This window comes from Ruditapes philippinarum, unplaced genomic scaffold (assembly GCF_026571515.1).
Source record: "Ruditapes philippinarum isolate M1 unplaced genomic scaffold, ASM2657151v2 ctg614_1_1_1_1, whole genome shotgun sequence".
NCBI classification, from domain to species: domain Eukaryota; kingdom Metazoa; phylum Mollusca; class Bivalvia; order Venerida; family Veneridae; genus Ruditapes; species Ruditapes philippinarum.
In genome coordinates this window covers 47,583-65,646 of record NW_026855959.1, presented here as the reverse complement: position 1 = coordinate 65,646, position 18,064 = coordinate 47,583, and the positions used below count along the sequence as shown (strand labels likewise).

The window sequence follows — 18,064 nt, the reverse complement described above, 5'->3', positions numbered from 1 at the left end:
CATTGAGTGTAGTTTAAAATCATCATATTGGTTTACAAAATGTTTGAATTGTTAAAATGGAAAACGATGAAGGTAAGAAGTATTACTAATTTGTCATTCGTTTTATATGATATTATATTATATATAATAAATTACCTTATATCAATAAAAGTTTTATATATTCCTATCCATATAATACTAATGTTATCTGTTATAACTACATATCGCACGTGTATTCATTGTCATTAGGCCAAGTAAACATTGAAATCTTATATTGGGTTCCTCTGCTAAAGCAATTATAAATAATAAACATTATTTTTTATATTTTCAGAAACCATATTGCAAAGATGTAAAAGAACGGTGAAATTCTCAGAACAGGAAATTCTGTTAATTTTGCGGGCCTACCTCACTCACCCGAGCAAATGGTCAGAGATAATTAATGATGTGAAGGCGAACATAGATCAGCTTGAACAAGCAACCAGAAATCTGTATAGTTCAGCCACAAACAAACAATTGAGGGACCGCATGTCGACGAAATTGAGTTCATTCATGTCTAAGAGGCAGGAAAATAAAGAAAGTGAACCAATAAGGTAATTGTTTTGTAATATCGAATTCTGCCAATGTTATATAAAACCTTATAGTCTAATATACTTACCAGATTTACTTGTCCTTTATTACTGTATTTTGCATCATCATTTAGAGAGTGTAGAATATGTACACGAAAGTCGCGATGTTTCTAGTAAAATAGCTTGTGTCGTGCTTGTTTATTCTCATGTATACCGTCTAATATATTAAACTACGTAACACACGTTGCGCATTTTAGTAGCCCTTGTTATGTTCAAAAGCTAGACTGTTCCTGTTGTAAATTAGCTTTATGTTCCTTTCTTTCAGAAAAGCATTGAATGACATCAGGAACATGGAGCGGCAATTGGTTCAGGTGCAACCACAGCCCCAACCTCCACAGCAAGAAAGTGCAGCAGCTCCTGTTGTAGCACCAGCAGTTCCCAATCCAGAGCCACGTCCTGCACAGGACCCGAGAAAGGAGATCGCTGCCGCCATTTCAAGTGAGAGTGACCAGGATCAGGAACCTAGACAAAGGCGTAGGCCACGGAAGAGGCCTCTGGCAGATCTGGTCAGGGAAAATCATACCAAGTACAACAAATTTATGAAGAAAAAAATGCCCAAGATTTTGAGACAGCTAGGCATAAGTTCTGACACTGAGAGTGATTGAATTAAACCCTGTAAACCAGTGCATAATTAAAAGATGATGACAAAATGTTTGTTTCTTTTTTGTAAAAAAAACAATGCAACAAGTTTGCTTGGCCTTAGAAAATCGTAAACAAAAATATCTTGAGAAAACCCCCAATATATGTAGTGTGTCCGTTGTCCACATCCATGTCCGACTATAGCGCGTACATCTCTATTACCAGTATAAACCAATAACTAACAATCAGACCAAAATGTTAAATTTATTACACAATCAGACCACAAAAAATTGTAAACAGGACTGGTATAAACTTAAAAACAACTTAGAGCCACCGCCGGGCGGGGGCAACACTCTACTTTTTACTTTTTCTAAAAGCAAACAAAGAAATGTTTGAACAAATCGTAACGTTTCCCTTTAATAAATTTAAAAGTTCTGTCTTGTCACATTAGTTTTGTCAAAGTATGAAGTCGAGCTAATAACAAAAATAATAAGAAACAATTAACTTTCCAGTTGTCACATGTTTGCCTCAATCGCAATTAAACTTTGTCAAGATGCTTGTCTAGGTAATTGCTTGGATGAGTTCGAACATGGGTCGAAATTATTACAGATTAATTGACCACCCTGGATCACGCATGCAGACCGAGCTAGATTGGTACCCGATCGCTTGATCGTGCTTGATCGAGTTGATCTGATCGGCGGTGAGAACACAGCATTAGACAAGCATCCTGACCAAGTTTGATGACAATTGAGTTTAAAAAGTGACCACTAGAGTGTCAACAAGGTTTTTTCATAATTATTTGGGTCAAAATGTGACCTAGTTTTTGACCCTAGGTAACCCATATCAATATTGACCTAGAAATCATTAAAACAAACTTACAAACCAGGATATTTGAATAACAACAGTAGCCACTAGAGTGTTAACAAGATATTTTCTATTTTAAACTCCTGTGACCTAGTTTTTCATCTGAAATGATCCTTGTTCAAAGTCATCCGAGCAATTATCTAGACAAGCATCCTGACCAAATTTGATGACAATTGAGTAAAAAAAATGACCACTAGAGTGTCAACAAGGTTTTTCAGTCATTATTTGGTAGTGTGACCTAGTTTTTGACCCTCGGTAACCCTAATTCAAACTTGACCTAGAAATCATTAAAACAAACTTACAAACCCATTTCCAGGATATTTGGATAACAACAGTAGCCACTAGAGTGTTAACAAGATTTTTCTATTTAGCTCGTGTGATCTAGTTTTTCATGCGAAATGACCCATGTTCGAACTCATCCAAGCAATTACCTAGACAAGCATCTTGACAAAGTTTAATTGCGATTGAGGCAAACATGTGACAACTTAAGTGTTAACAAGATTTCCCATATTTGGGTGGCGTGACCTAGTTTTTGAGTCAAGGTGACCTAAATTCAATCTTTTCATAGAAATCATCAAAACAAACTTTCAGACCAATTTTTCAGGATATTTGGATAACAACAGTAGCTACTAGAGTGTAAACAAGGTTTTTCTATTTTAAGCTCATGTGACCTAGTTTTTCATCTGAGATGACTATGTTCGAACTCATACGAGCAAATATCTAGACAAGCATCCTGACAAAGTTTGATAACGATTGAGGCAAACCTGTGACAACCAAAGCGTTAACAAGATTTCCCATATTTGGGCGGTGTGACCTAGTTTTTGAGCCAAGGTGACCTATATTCAAACTTTACATAGAAATCATCAAAACTAACTTTCAGACCAATTTCCAGGATATTTGGATTACACGAGTTTTAATAAAATTTTCCTATTTTTAGCCTTGTGACCTAGTTTTTCATCTGAGATGACCCATGTTCAAACTCATACGAGCAATAACCTAGACAAGCATCCTGACAAAGTTTGATGATAATTGAGGCAAAAATGTGATCACTAAAGAGTAAACTTACAAATGTGGACGGACGACGGACATTCATTGATCCTACTTAAAGCTCGATAGATAGATTTTCCTTTGATATATCCACATGAGAAATTTGAGTTGAATGTAAGTAAACGTTACCAAGATTATGAACGAAAACTGATGATGACGGAACAGGGTTACACTATATGCCCTGTAACCATTTTATTGCGGGGGCATAAAAATATTTTAAAATTATGGTATGTATGAGAGAAGCATAAAAAATTATATGAAAATCATTTTGTACCATCCATGCAGACAGAATGATAAGTAGACAAGCTGACTACAGAAGACTCCCTTCAGACTGCAGGGGTATTTATGACAACAGTTACTAACAGTTAATAGTCATTTAAAGTGAGAAACTTACGGTAAGTCTTTCTGCAAATCATTCCATTCCATACGAAAAAATTGCTGCATCTCAATACTGTCACAGTTCAACATCTTTATTATCATTTAAATAATAAACAATTTAATTAGATTCTCTGGTACTTGAGGCGATATAAACATTACTAGAACAAACTGTCATTATAAGTCCTAAAATATTCTGTCATCAATATTCCTGGTACATGGCACATATTGTCATTAACATTACTAGCACATGTTATTAAATTACTAGCAAATATTATCATTAAAATTACTAGTCATTAAAAATTCTGGTACATACTGTCACTAAAACTGCCAGTACATATTGCCATTAAAACTACTTGCACATGATGTCATTGAAATTACTAGCACATATTGTCATTACATTACTAGCACATATTGTTATCAAAATTACTAGTTTGTAGTTACCATTAAAATTACTAGCACAAATTGTCATTAAAATTACTAGCACATAATGTCATAAAAATTACAAGTACATATTTTGTCATTAAAATAACTGGTTCATAATGTCATTAAAGTTTCCAAATACAGATTAATTGTCATTAATTAAATTTAAAGGAAACAAACTCTGTTTATGTTTAAGTGAGTCTTTTCGATCTTTTGATATGCAGGTAGATCCAACATCAAGCAAGATCTTGTCCAGAAAGTCTTCTGAATATATTTTCAAATCAACAATTAAGTTATTAAAGTAACATTTATAGCTTTTTATAATAGTTTTTGAACATTTACATTACAAATCTCGTATTCTACTGTTTTCTTTTCAAAATTCAATTACTTCTTATTGCTTAAAAATATCAAGTCTCGAACAATTCTTTTATTTCTACTCAACAAAATAAAGTGTTCCTGTTAAGAATAACACAAGTCAAGAAAACATCACAGTTTTCCCTCTTTAATAAGAACACATATTGTACAACACAAGTCCAAACAACCGATGGAACGATGAAATTTAAATTTAACTTCTTAAAAAGTTGAATCCAAAGAAGTTGTTACTTTTGCACATATTTGAGTATTTATATATGTAAAATAACAACCAATCAGGATCAAGGAATACAGTTTTCACAACGAAACTTGCTACATCAGCCATACAAATGAAAACCAGGGTGTTTAAGATTGTACCATCTTCAACTGAATAAGAACGCATAAATGGCAAAGTGGCGTAAGTCACGATCAAATTCTCAGTAATGTACGTCAGTTTGCATCGCACACAAAAATCATTTTTCCTACTGCCTATCACGAGACAATAAAATTTTGTCATTTCAACTTTTTTTTTATTTTATGTCTATGTTTTATTATATTGGTTTTGCAAAAGATTTACAACTACTAAAGGTAAGAAATTGTTTTATAATATACGTGTGTTTCTTTTTATTACAATGATTTTCACCTACGTAGAACACTTATATTACAAATAAAGTACTAAAAAGTAATCATTTTTCTATACAATACCTCCACAGCGCAACATCTGACACACATCTGACAGTTTCCACAAGTATAGTATTACAAAAGTAAACAATAGTGATGACAAAAATAAACAAATTGTTTACAAAAAAACAAAAACAGTTCAGCGCTAAAGGACATTGTTCGCAAGCATGTTTCTTGCATGGACGTCTCACATTTACTAACCTTCACCGAACAATGGCCTATAAACCTAGCATTGCACACTGTCAACTAAGATGATCTTTTATTAAAACACAGATGTGCTCGCATGGCTGAGTGGTAAGGGTTGAAAATTATTTGCATGCACTCACTAATTAGGCTTTGAATCCTGCTATTTTTGGACTTCAGGATTTCTTCATTTTTCCAGAATAATGATTTTTATGATTGTGCAATATGACCCAAAACTGAAAAGCGTTGCACTGCTTTTCACTTAAAACAAGCTAAGAATTAATTTTCAATTCTATTTCTATGTAATATATTTCTTTATTATTCTTTGCAGATTTTGACATTTTCAGTACATAATCTACTTGATCTATGTAAGAATTTTAAATTTTATGTTTTAGGCTATGTAACCACAGAGGGGCTCCAATTATTTCCCGTGCATGTTCATTATAAGAGGTAGCTGCATTATTTCCTTATTTCTTCTAAGAATTCTGCATTATCTCCCTTGTCTCTTCTTAGAAATATTATTCAAAGGTATGCCAGATAAGTTGAAAAGTTTCATTTGGAAAGAAATCTTTGAAACTTAAAGGATAACAAATACTTATCAATCAGCTCTCAATCACTTTTGCTCTTTTCTAGAAATTATATATATATATTTAGTTAGAGGTTTATTTTTTGTTCTGGGTCAGAATCTTGCTTCTAGAGGGTTGGAATTCCCACTAATTCAGGGCTTTTTTCACTGCAAGGGGATTTTCAGGGGAAAATAACACAGTATTTAACAGTATTTTTTAAGAAAGGGAAAATATTAATGTAAATTAAGTGTAAACTGCAAGAATTTAAAGAAATTTCCTGAGAGGAAGCAGCCTTGAAGCAGCCCTTGCTAAAGAAAGGGGGGAAGCTCAGCCACACATAAAAGTAATATCTTAACATGAGTACAATTAGTTGGACAAACATTGATCATATTTTTACTATTAGGATAATTTCAAAAATAAATAGCAAGCAATAGGAGGTAATTGATGCTAAATTAATTGCATATTATAAGGAACTGATTTTTTTCTTTTTCTCCAATAAATAAAATCATTATCTCTCATCATTAACTGAATAATTACTTCCCTTACATGGTCTTTAAAATCAATTGCATTACTTCCCTTGCATGGTCATTAAAATCAATTGCATTACTTCCCTTGCATGGTCATTAAAATCAATTGTATTACTTCCCTTGCATGGTCATTAAAATTAATTGCATTATCTCCCTTAAATAAATTTTAATATCAAATGAATTTTCCCTCTAATATGTTTTTTTTTTATATTTATTACCCCCCTTGCATAAAGTTGAAATCAATTAAATCACTCTTTTATCAAGCGCATTCTTTGCATGGTCTTATTGAGAAATTTCTTGCTGTTTTGCTTTTTGTTTTTTTTTTCCTCATTAATGTATATTACCATCTCTCATTATGTAATGCAGACAGATTTATTCAAGCAACTTTAATTGTCAGAAAAATCAAGGAAGATATCAGGTTCAAAAACAATTACAAGATGTAAATTTTCAGAGGTTTTTGTTCTGACACTTCAATGAAAACTAATGAATAAATAATTTGGAAACTGTATAAATGTCACCTCCTTTTCCATGATGCACAATAAAATTGTTGCATACACAAACAGCAGATGTTATTTTTCAATTAAAATTTATTTCAAACATTACAGGCGGATTATCTAAACTTTCATAAGGTCATCAAGTGCAGGCGCTTCACACTGAGAGGGTTTTTTTTCAAATAAAAAAAGGTTTTAAAGCTTTCTTCTCAATCAGTACAGTCCGATTTTTTGTAATTTAATATCTATTTGTTGTTTATCATGTAAATAAACATTTATAAATAATTCTACATTTATTACTCCTTTTACTGAAATACATATCACTGACAAGCAACACCACATTATTTAAACAATCATATTGTATTATTTTTTTCTTTCTGTTTTATAGTTGCAAAATAAAAGACCCTAAAATAAAAAAAAAATCTTCCCAGTTAAATTTAATATTATTCAAGGGCCATGACTATGGAACGCCTACATAATAAATACTACTTATTAATGTAGACCAAAGCCTGATGCATGCAAATAAGCAAATACTAGAGAACTCGTAAACCTGGAGAACAGAAAAACTTTTTATGGACATGGCTTACTTTAAATAATATAAATCATCAAAACAGCATATACTTTTTTTTAAAGTAGAGTTTAACAAGAAGGCAATTATGTTCCTGCAATGCTCACCTTAATGAATGCTGTACAGATTTAAACAATTTTCTAAACTTAACCATGATCTCTTTGATAAGGTCAAATTAATAATAAAAACCCTGAAGTATCAACCAAGAGTAAAAGATCACTGTGTGCAATGGAGTATCCCTGCACTGGGTAAAAGACTTCTGTGTGCATTGGAGTATCCCTGTACCGGTATTTTCTAAGTAAAAGACCACTGTATGGATTGGAGTATCCCTGCACTGGGTAAAAGACTACTGTGTGCATTGGAGTATCCCTGCACCGGTATTTTCTGAGTAAAAAAAATTTTTTTTGATAATGACATCTAGTCTCCCTGCACCACAATTTTTGTAAAAAAAACTGTTGCTTGATGAACATCCAGTATTCAGGCTTCCATACTTATATCTTAGCATGCACTCTTAACATGAGAACTACTAGTGACACAGTGTAGATGAAAAAACTTGCATGATTTGAATCACCCAATGAAAAACTAGCAATCACGCCAGATTAAATGTTTAAAACATGATAACCATGCTCCAATAAGATGGTTATATGCAAAAACTTTTCATTAGAACAGTATCTTTTACTATTAAGTTGAAGGAAAAATATATCATCTTTAAATTTCACAAAAAAATATATCATACTTCACAATCACAAAAAATGAAAACTGTTCTGGTAGGAACCAGGATATCAAAAACTATTTCACATACTAATCAAATCATTGGCTGCTAATGGAATGAGCATAGTTAAAACTGGTATGTTTATAACCAATAAAAGCAAGACTTAAGATAATATGAATTGCCATAATCAAGATCAGTCCAATTTTATCCAATCAAAATCCAGTCTTGGTGACAAGAGAGTATTAATCCAATCAAAACCAGCTTATTGTATTAAAAAGCATTTAAGTTGACAATCAAATGAGGTAGGAAGTTTAGTCTGTCTGGTTAACTCAGTAAGGTAGAGCATTGGACTGTGAATATCATGACCCGGGTTCAATTCATCGATGGTGCAGGTCACTTTCTTGATCATGACATCCTTTCTATGGTCACTCCCACTGTACCTCTGCGGTGGCTGAACTGTGCTCTGGTAAATTCAATGTAGCTTACTGCTGTGATCCCGAGTATAAACTACCAATAGCACCAGGAAGAAAGTTAAAAGTATATTGGACCATTAAAATTTCAGAGACGTTGCTAAATGTTCAAACAGTTTCTGATATATCCTGTGGGCACTTCTAATTATAAGATTACACATAAAATAGAATGAAAATTATGAAGCTGAATTATAATTCACAAATTTGATACAAAATATGTCCTCCACTTAAAGATTTAGGTGACAGTGTCAGGTCTGAAGTTACAGGCTAAAATTACACAATATAAAGTAATTTAGTATAATTATTAACATAAAGTACACAGATTATGAACTTGAAAGTATATGCCTTCCAATGATAACAATAAAATATGTAATAGAACCATACCTCCTGAATTTTAAGTGATAATATAATACCTAGTTTGTATAATACCTAGTTCGTTTGTTTGTTTTGTTGCATTTTCAGTGGTACCAACACTGTATAGGTTATATGATGACTTTCCAGTTTTACTGGTGAAGCAAAACATAAGGTGCCTCTCTGTGCATTATTTCAGACATGAGTGTAGAACCACTAGTATTCTGTAAGCTATAGCCGGATAGCTTCCTCACACAATAGAATCTGAAGTCCCAGACAGGATTCAAACCAGAGTGGTGAGGGGCAGTAGGTTTGAAGTAAAAAATCTTAACTGCTCTCCCACAGAAGCCACTTGAACTAAATAACATGACAATTATTTGTAAGCACGTAACATGCATGGCCATAATTGGCAAATAGTGGTGAACCATAGTTGAACAGTTACGTTTCTAGGATATATTAAGAACAAACAATAAATTTGAACTAAAGGAATAATGCTACAAACCACTCAACGTGCAAAAATTTTGTAACTAACTAAAAAAATAGTAAACTATTGCAACAAACAAACCAACAAAACAGCAAAGAGTGTTTTCAAAGTTTTGAAGCCGACCTGAACCTCAGAATGGCAACCTTGAACACAACTAATGTTCAACAAATTAAAACTTGAAACTAAAACCAAAACATTAAGTAAATGTTAAATGAACTCAAAACAAACACATTAAATGTTAAACAGACAAAACCCTTTAAACTCTAAACAAATGAAATAAATGTTAAATGAACTATAAACAAACATATTTAAAGTTCAACAAACAAAACCCTTTAAACTCTAAACAAACAAACACAGTAAATGTTCAATGAACTCATAAGGAACACATTAAATGTCTGACAAAAAAAAAAAATCATGTTCAATGAATTCTACACGAATAAACAATAATTTGAAACTCAAAACAAACAAAGTGAATGTTCAATGAACTCAAAACACAGTAAATGTGCAATGAACTTAAACTTAAAACACAGAAAATGGTCTAACCAAGAACTTGAACTTCAAAATATATATGATAAATAATCACCAAACCAAAGTTTGAAGATAAATATTATTGATGTATCAGAAAATAAAACCTAAAAAAATTCTAACAATAACTTGGAGCCTGGATAATAATTGCAACAGCAAAAAGAAACATGACAAATGTTTAAAGAGCTCAATCTGATAAAATGCAACAAACAAGAAGTAACTTAATTTAACCTATTATCAGTATGCATAGTATACAATCAATTTACAGAAAATATTTTCTTTATTCCTGTATTTGGGCAAAAAACAATATAAATTTCAGTAATTCTTCATAGACGCTATCGGAGGCGAAGTTGTACAAGCATAGTGGAGATTTAAATTAAAATCTATTTTTAAACTTTTACCTATGCCAGTCATCCTCATCATCGCTTGAATCGACAGAAAAGAAACTCCTCCAAGTCCATTCCGTCACACATGCTAGGTGACTGCGACTTTAGTAACCTCGGCCCATGCATAACTGGTTCTACATCGAAGTGCACAAAGGTCATTGTGTTTTCTGTTTCCATGGAAGCTGTTTCCTTGAATTTTTATGTAAATCCTTTCAAAAAAATATCTCTATAATCCGCTAAAATTTTGGTAATGTCTTCAGCATTACATTTAGACTTTATGTATTTTCCCGGTTTGCAGTTTCAGCCCTGTAATTGCGTGCATAAATTGTAATATATTCCAGTCCGTACTGCATGTAAGTTAACTTTTCTTTAATTAGCATAATGCACAGTTGGAAAAATTAATCATATATATAAAGATAATGTAGCAATCTTCCTGACACTAGGGCAGTATACAAGTGACGACAACTGACGATAATATGAGCAGGTTTCGCCAAAATCCTCCCTGCATAAATAACCTGCGGCACTTTTGTAATTTATACTATTGTTTTAAGTCCTATCCCCATGCCGTCACATTCTTTGTTTTATTATGCTTTTAAAGTGTCATCCTTAAAATTTAAGTCAGCAAAATTACCAAATGCTACATTTAAAACATTCGATATATTTAGCGCCAAAGTTCTGCAAATAAAATTAAATATTCTCAATGTCTTTTATAGCACAAGTTTCTACAACCATGAATAACATACTCGTATCCTCATGCAAACCACATGTTACTGTTTATACAATTAAACTTTTCAAGAAAAAAATATTAATCCTATGATACACTTGTGAAAAGAGAGATATTTTTCTTCCAAATTTTCAGGAAAAACTGATATAAAACTGTCTAAGGTATCCCTGACACTGTAAGCTATTGCAGCTGCTGAAAGAGATGATAATCTTTTGTTTAAACTAGTCCATACATTACTGAACATGACTTACAACCTATCAGTTTAAATGCTGAATATTTGACAGTAATAGTCAGTTAACAAAGCACCTCATGTTTATAATGTAAACAGTATAAAATATACATGTGAGGTCACAGCCTCCTTTATTACAGCTAGTTTACAGCATCATGTTACTGCATTAATAAGTGATCCACTAAGTCTCTAAATAGTACATCTTCAACCATTACTATACTAAACTTTTGTTTAAACAAAGTCTAATGCTATTATAAAATGGCAACCAAGTTGAAGTGATTTAACATGCTTTAACCAGGTTGTAAAGCTATAACATGTGCTAAAATATGTTTTAACAATTGGTTTTAAAGCTATAAATGGTTGAATTTATTAACTAAGGTTAAAAGCTTTAAATGGTTGAATATATTTTATAAACATGGTTGAAATCTTTAAGTGGCTAAATATGTTGTACGCTATTGCATGTGCTAAAATACATGTATGTTTTAACCATGGTTTAAAGCTATAAATGGTTGAATTTGTTTAACTAAGGTAAAAACTATAAATGGTTGAATATATTTTAACCATGGTTTAATTAAAGCTATAAATGGTTGCATATGTTTTAACCATGGTTTAAAGCTATAAATGGTTGAGTATGTTTTAACCATGGTTTAAAGCTATAAATGGTTGAATATGTTTTAACCATGGTTTAAAGCTATAAATGGTTGAATCTGTTTAACTATGGTTTAAAGCTACAAATGGTTGAATAGGTTTTAACCATGGTTTAATTAACGCTATACATGGTTGAGTATGTTTTAACCATGGTTTAAAGCTATAAATGGTTGAATATGTTTAAACTTAAGTTTTGCAATGGTTTACCATAACTTTACGTTACTAAGCTAAATACATATTTGCTCCTAATCAAGCTGTAAAGCTATTGTATGTGGCAAAATATGCTTCCAAGTTTCCAAGTTTAATGCTTTAAACCAGGTTTTAGAGCTGTAATATGTAGCAAAATATGTTTTAGCCAAGGTGTTAAAACTGAAAGTGTGAATTTTAAAGACGCTGTTACGACACAAAAAACATATATTTTTTATCCATTAGCATATATTGAAAATCCATTAAAATGAAATTATTTCAAGACGGTATTCCAATAATGTCCCAATCAAAATGTTGAAGAAATAAAAAGTAAAAATTCCCATGACACTGTTTCCTGGTTTAAATACAGCAAAAAAATAAATATGTCCATCAAAATTTAAAGTTTACATTTCTCTCACAATGACTTCTTTCTTTATTGGCACATTTACAATCAAACTCGTCATCACAATTTTTCATTAGTTAAGTACATTCAATTGTTAATGCAAATAGATTTTTATCAGTTTTCTTTTATTACCTAATGGTATTTAACACGAAAAAAAATGATTGTTTTATAACCATTAAACTCCTTATGAACTTTACATAATTTTACATATTCAAACTTTGTGACCTTGTAAACAACTGTGAATAAAGAGATTGGCTATTAAATTCTAGTGTCTTTTTTCTAATCGTAATAATTGTATTTAAAAGTGAGAAAATATCATTGTAAGGGGAGGAGGACATAAGGACATCTGGCAACAGTCCCAACAATCAAAAATCATTTTAAACTTTTCATCTTCAGCACAATTTCAGATACAATGCCAAAACAAAAAACATTTTGGTTGTTGTTGTTTTTTTCAGGAGCAATTTATATCTCTATTCTTTTAAAATAAAAATGTGTATACAATTATATGTCTCAACCTTAATGTCTGCTTGCCAACCAGTGCAACATCAAGATCCCCCAGCACATCCATGCAATCTTATCATGACTGTCATTGTTCGCTTTACAGTCAAGTTCATATTTTCAAATACATGACTTTTTATCAATAGCTCCTCATTGCTGTGGTTTCGAATCCCAGCAGGGACTTTCAGGATTGTTCTGTATGAGGAGATATCTTAGCCTAATAACATAAGGTCATGGTTTGATTTAATCTGTAGTCTACACATTCATCCCGGAAATAATGCATTATGTAAATACAGGTACCTTAAATGACTTAATTAGTAAAGCTAGAAAATCGCCTTAAATGACATTTACACTGTATCTTTGGTTTATACAGAATTTATTTCAGTTCGATTGTACACATAGGAAGCTATTATCTTATAGACACACTTTTGAATCTGTTCCTGGAACCAACCAGTACTAGGCAATGAGTCTTAAGTTTCTTGCTCAAGGAAACAACAACTTGCCCCTGACGGGGTTGAACCCATGCTGCTAGCGACATTAGATTACTAGTCCAAGCATTAATTAACCAATTGGCCATGCCGCCTGCAGTGTTTCTTTGCGAATTCATATGTATAATTTTGAACAAAGTAAAAACAAATTAAATAAAAATAACATTCTTTCGTCCTTTACTTGTTTATCAGACTTCATTGATAAAATGTTTATTTTGTAATCAATATTTACATCAATATTTGCCTTCATCAAGATATCAGTGAATTTTGGTGATTATTTTACAAAAAGTGTTTTCAATATTTTATCTATTGATATTTGGAATACAGATAAAGTACATTTGACCTATCTTTTTTCATTCACCTATTCTGAGTGAAATTGAAAAATGTTTCATCGTAACTGTGAAATTATTGTTGATTGTATTCTACTGTACAATTTAGTATTAGTTAAGTAAAAGTATTAATGTTTAGATATATTACATTCTAATAGGACCTTTACAGAATTTGAAATAATAGAAAGTAAGAAATGTGTACATTGCAAACATATTTACCTTGAAAATGTATCTCTAAACCTGTAAGGAACTATCATTTATAAAATCCCAAAATATTAGCATTTCATAAAGAATATGTATATAATATAATGCACATAATTTTATATTTAACTTGCAATAAAGTATATAAATTAATTGCAAATAAATTTAGATACATATAACTTATCTACATAAAGAATTATATTTTAACTGCACACATAAAGAATATGTTTTAATTAACTGACATAAAGTTTTATATAATTTAAAGTGCACATAAAGTATATTAATTATAATTTCAATTGCACAATGAAAGAAAATTATTTAATGCACATAAAGTGCCTTATAATTTAACTGACATAAGAGTATCATTATTAATAATTGCATTGTTATTATATAATTTTATTGCCATGCTTACATATTATTTTAATTGCAGAAAAGTATGGTTATTTAACTGTAATTTAGTATATTATTATAATTTAACTGTAAGTAATGTTTATATTTATTTCAATGCCATAAAGTTTACATATAAGTAATGGTAATATTATTCACCTGTAGACATTGAGTAAATTATATTTTAATGAATTATGTTGCATATGAAGTATTATATATTTTTATTGAATAAACTGTAATATTATTAACTTGTCATTATTACTGTTTTAATCATATAATTAACTGTATTTTAAAGTATTATTCCAATTGCTTATAAATAAGTATATATAATTTAACTGTTAAATTATGTAATATTTAACATTGCCTGTGATGATACAAATAACAACCATATTGAATTTTGTAACACTTAATAATATCACATACCCATTAAAATTCTCAGAATAATTAAAATGTTGAAATTTATAATATATTCTTATAAAAAAAAACATTTCATATATATTTCAAATAAATCCAGAAGAATTTTTTTAAAGTTGCAGCGGAAAAACTCCATCAGCTTTTAACGTTCATTTGTACATTTCATTTAATAAAGGAACTTACTTCTCAGTTCCTAAGCTCTGATTGCTGACATTAACAGAACAGCTTTTCCTGGTGGGAAAATCAAATAAAAAACTGTAAAACGTGATTTAATGTGATCATTCACTGTATTTGACAAGCTGACAAATAATAAACTCATATATAAGTGATTGCTGTAAATCAAGCTTCAATAATCATTGAACACAAATCTGCCATCTCTCAAGTCTTTGTCAAAAATTTCAAAAGAAACACTTCAAGAGGGAAGTAGTCAAAAGGAATATACAATTATATATATATTTAGCTTTCCGACCTGTGAACTTTGTAGCCTATGACTTTTAAACTTTTATTTTCAAACACATTTTGTCTTTTTACCTATCACTTTTTACCATGTGGTTCACTCTAGAATGCCATTTTATTTTCACAACACTTTCACTTTTGAACCGTCAATTTTTTTTTCAAAATGCTTTCACTTTTTTTAACTGATTTTTTTTTCAAAAATGCTTTTACTTTTTTGAACTGCCATTTTTTTTTCTAATTGCTTTCACTTTTGAAATGCTATTTTCATAATGCTTTCACTCTTGAACTGCCATTTTTTTCCTAAATGCTTTCACTTTTGAAATGCCATTTTTCATAAAAATGCTAAGCCACTTTAAAATCTGAACTCTGATTTGTTTTTCCACTACACTTTTACTTCTGAACTGTCATTTGTAAATGCTTTCACTTTTGAATTGCATTTTTCAAAATCCCTAATTTTTTTATCCTGCATTCTCATTTGTGTCTTTTGTAATGATGCTTTCACTTTTGAACAGTTTCGAATTGTTTACAAAATGAAGAATTTTAAAGTGTATGCAGTATAAAAATTTATCTCTACTGCCTGCATTCTGTCAACTTTGTCTAGATTTCCAAAATAATTTGAGAACTGTGATATCCTTATAAGCATAATGGCTATTGCACAATCATTGCAAATGGATAAATTATCCTTTCATAAATTTTGTTCTGAACATTTTTTTCCTTATACATTACAGGCTTTAAAGAATGAAATAATATGCTATTTTTAGAACACAAGCTATTTGTTGTCCTTTAAGGCTTCACCTTTGATCTCAAAATTACTATGACCTTGACCTCTTCAACAAATATACTGTAAGGCTATCTCAAAGCTTTCTCTAGTTATTGGGGGCCTCCTTGACTGAGTGGTAAAAGTTACAGACTTCAAATCACTTTCCTTTCACTGCTGTGGGTTGAATCCCATCATGGACTTTGGATTCTTTCATGTGAGGAACCTGGCCAGCTAGCTCACGAAAGGTTACTGCATGTTGAAAATCTGTGAAACTGATTAGGTTTACAGTAAATACACAACAAAAATTTGTACAGCAAGATTATGATATTTGATACTACATAATTACCGGAAATGTTAGTTTTTAAAAAGACATTATGTCCCTAAAAAAACCTATATATCAATTAGTTTATAAAAGCTATAAATTCATTATCTGATGACATGAATAAATTACATTTAACTTCAGCATAATGATCATGAATGTATTTTGTTATGTAAATAAGATATTTCCTGTTATACTATTAGGATGCTATTTCAATAATAAATCAAAGCAAAGAAGGCGCTGAATTTGTTTGGGTCTCAGAATGTCAGAAAGGTGAAGGTTGTGAGATTATAAACCAATTTGTTTTTGTATAGTGCCACCAATGCTTTCCAGTGTTTTAACTGTAGTAAATTGGTTATAAGACTAATTGCAACACTGATATTCAATTCAATGTTTATTTGACTTAAACAATTTAAAAAAAATGAGTTGCCTTAACTGGGATTTGAACTCCAGACCTCTCTATTCCTAAGCGAGCGTGCAAACCCCTCGGCCACAGTGAAGTTATATGTTAACAGCCTGAAGAAAACCATATTATTCTAAATTAGGGTTTGTAACTCTTATTATTTCGACACTAACACAGATCTCTGTAAATAATAATGGAGCCAATACTATAAGCATGTATATCTATAAAGAATAAAACAATATTAGAAATATTCGGCCATTCGGGAACTATTTTGCTTGAAAATTAATGTGCCTGTCATTTGACAATCTTTACGCAATGATCTCCCCTGAATTTTTTGGCGTTAGTGTACATATAAAGGAAAGTAACCACTTCAAAACAGGGGACAACTTTCGGCATTTGCAATTTACAGCATCAGGGTCTGAAATTTTGCTACCATTATTTGTTTGGTCTGACAACCCAAACAAATAAAAACAAATCAGGTTGTGAAAATGGTTTCACACAATCATTCTGACCAAATATTTAAATGAAAACGAATGACCTTGAATACTCTGAAATGTGAAACCTCATACTTAGTAGTTACATTTTTTTTTGTAGATTCAAATCCCATTCTCCAAATTGAATGGTTTCAACATATTTACAGCAAAATCCTCAAAAATAAATAGCATGCCATAAAAATAAACTATATTTTTTAAGTTATTTAATGCAGCAATCAAAGCAAATAAATTACATTCATGTTTCAGATAATAAATAATAAAAAAATAGATTCTTTATCCTGAAACAACATTGTATTTATGGGGATTATAAATAATCATGTCTAATTTTTTACAAAATAATGTTATTATTTTAAGAACTTTTTTTACATATAGAAAGGGAGGAAACTGCTAAATGACATTCAATTAAGCAAATGCACAGTTATCTTTCCAAACCTTCAGGCTTGGGGTGCTTTTGTTATTGAATAACAAAATAATCCCAGAAAAAAGACCTGTCAATATACAAATATTGAAACACAATCTTCCAAAGACATTACTGGTTGGGAACCACCAAAACCGGACAACCACCAAACACGGACGGCCCTGAAATTATGCTTAATTTAGTATTTTCTTTGTTTAGTGGTTGTCAGTCACTTTTTTATCAACAATAAATGCATGTTTCTTATAAAAATAAATAAATAAATTTATTTCAACAACCGTAAATGGTAGTATTTTAATGGCTATTTCAAGAATGTTGACTTTGAAATTTGGGGGTCAAGAAAACAATGCCTGACCTCACATACCAGCTATAATCATTTGAAGAGTTAACAATAGAATATCCAAAACTTCAGCATTTGTTGCTGAAATACTGTCTATCATGTTAAAAATTAAAAATCAAAACACCCAAACTTTTATCTGAGTTAAATCATGTCATGTACATAAATGCCCGGACACATGGTAC

General features: G+C 30.9%; 1 protein-coding gene across 10 annotated transcripts in view; it reads right to left on the bottom strand.

Annotated features, from left to right (window-relative positions):
- LOC132744953 (potassium channel subfamily T member 2-like) overlaps positions 1–18,064 on the bottom strand; it is a 106,636-nt gene that overhangs the window by 72,026 nt on the left and 16,546 nt on the right. The window contains exon 1 of one of the 10 annotated variants that reach the window (XM_060733757.1): positions 10,204–11,170. The exons of 8 other annotated variants lie outside the window; for them this stretch is intronic. Coding sequence is in view for 1 of the 2 variants with exons in the window: in XM_060733754.1 (XP_060589737.1) it covers positions 3,490–3,575 (86 nt within the window). In the remaining variant the exon portion in view is untranslated. Of the gene's footprint in view, positions 1–3,489; positions 3,583–10,203; positions 11,171–18,064 lie in introns of those variants that run through there. One more of the 10 variants, XM_060733754.1, reaches the window with a different exon arrangement.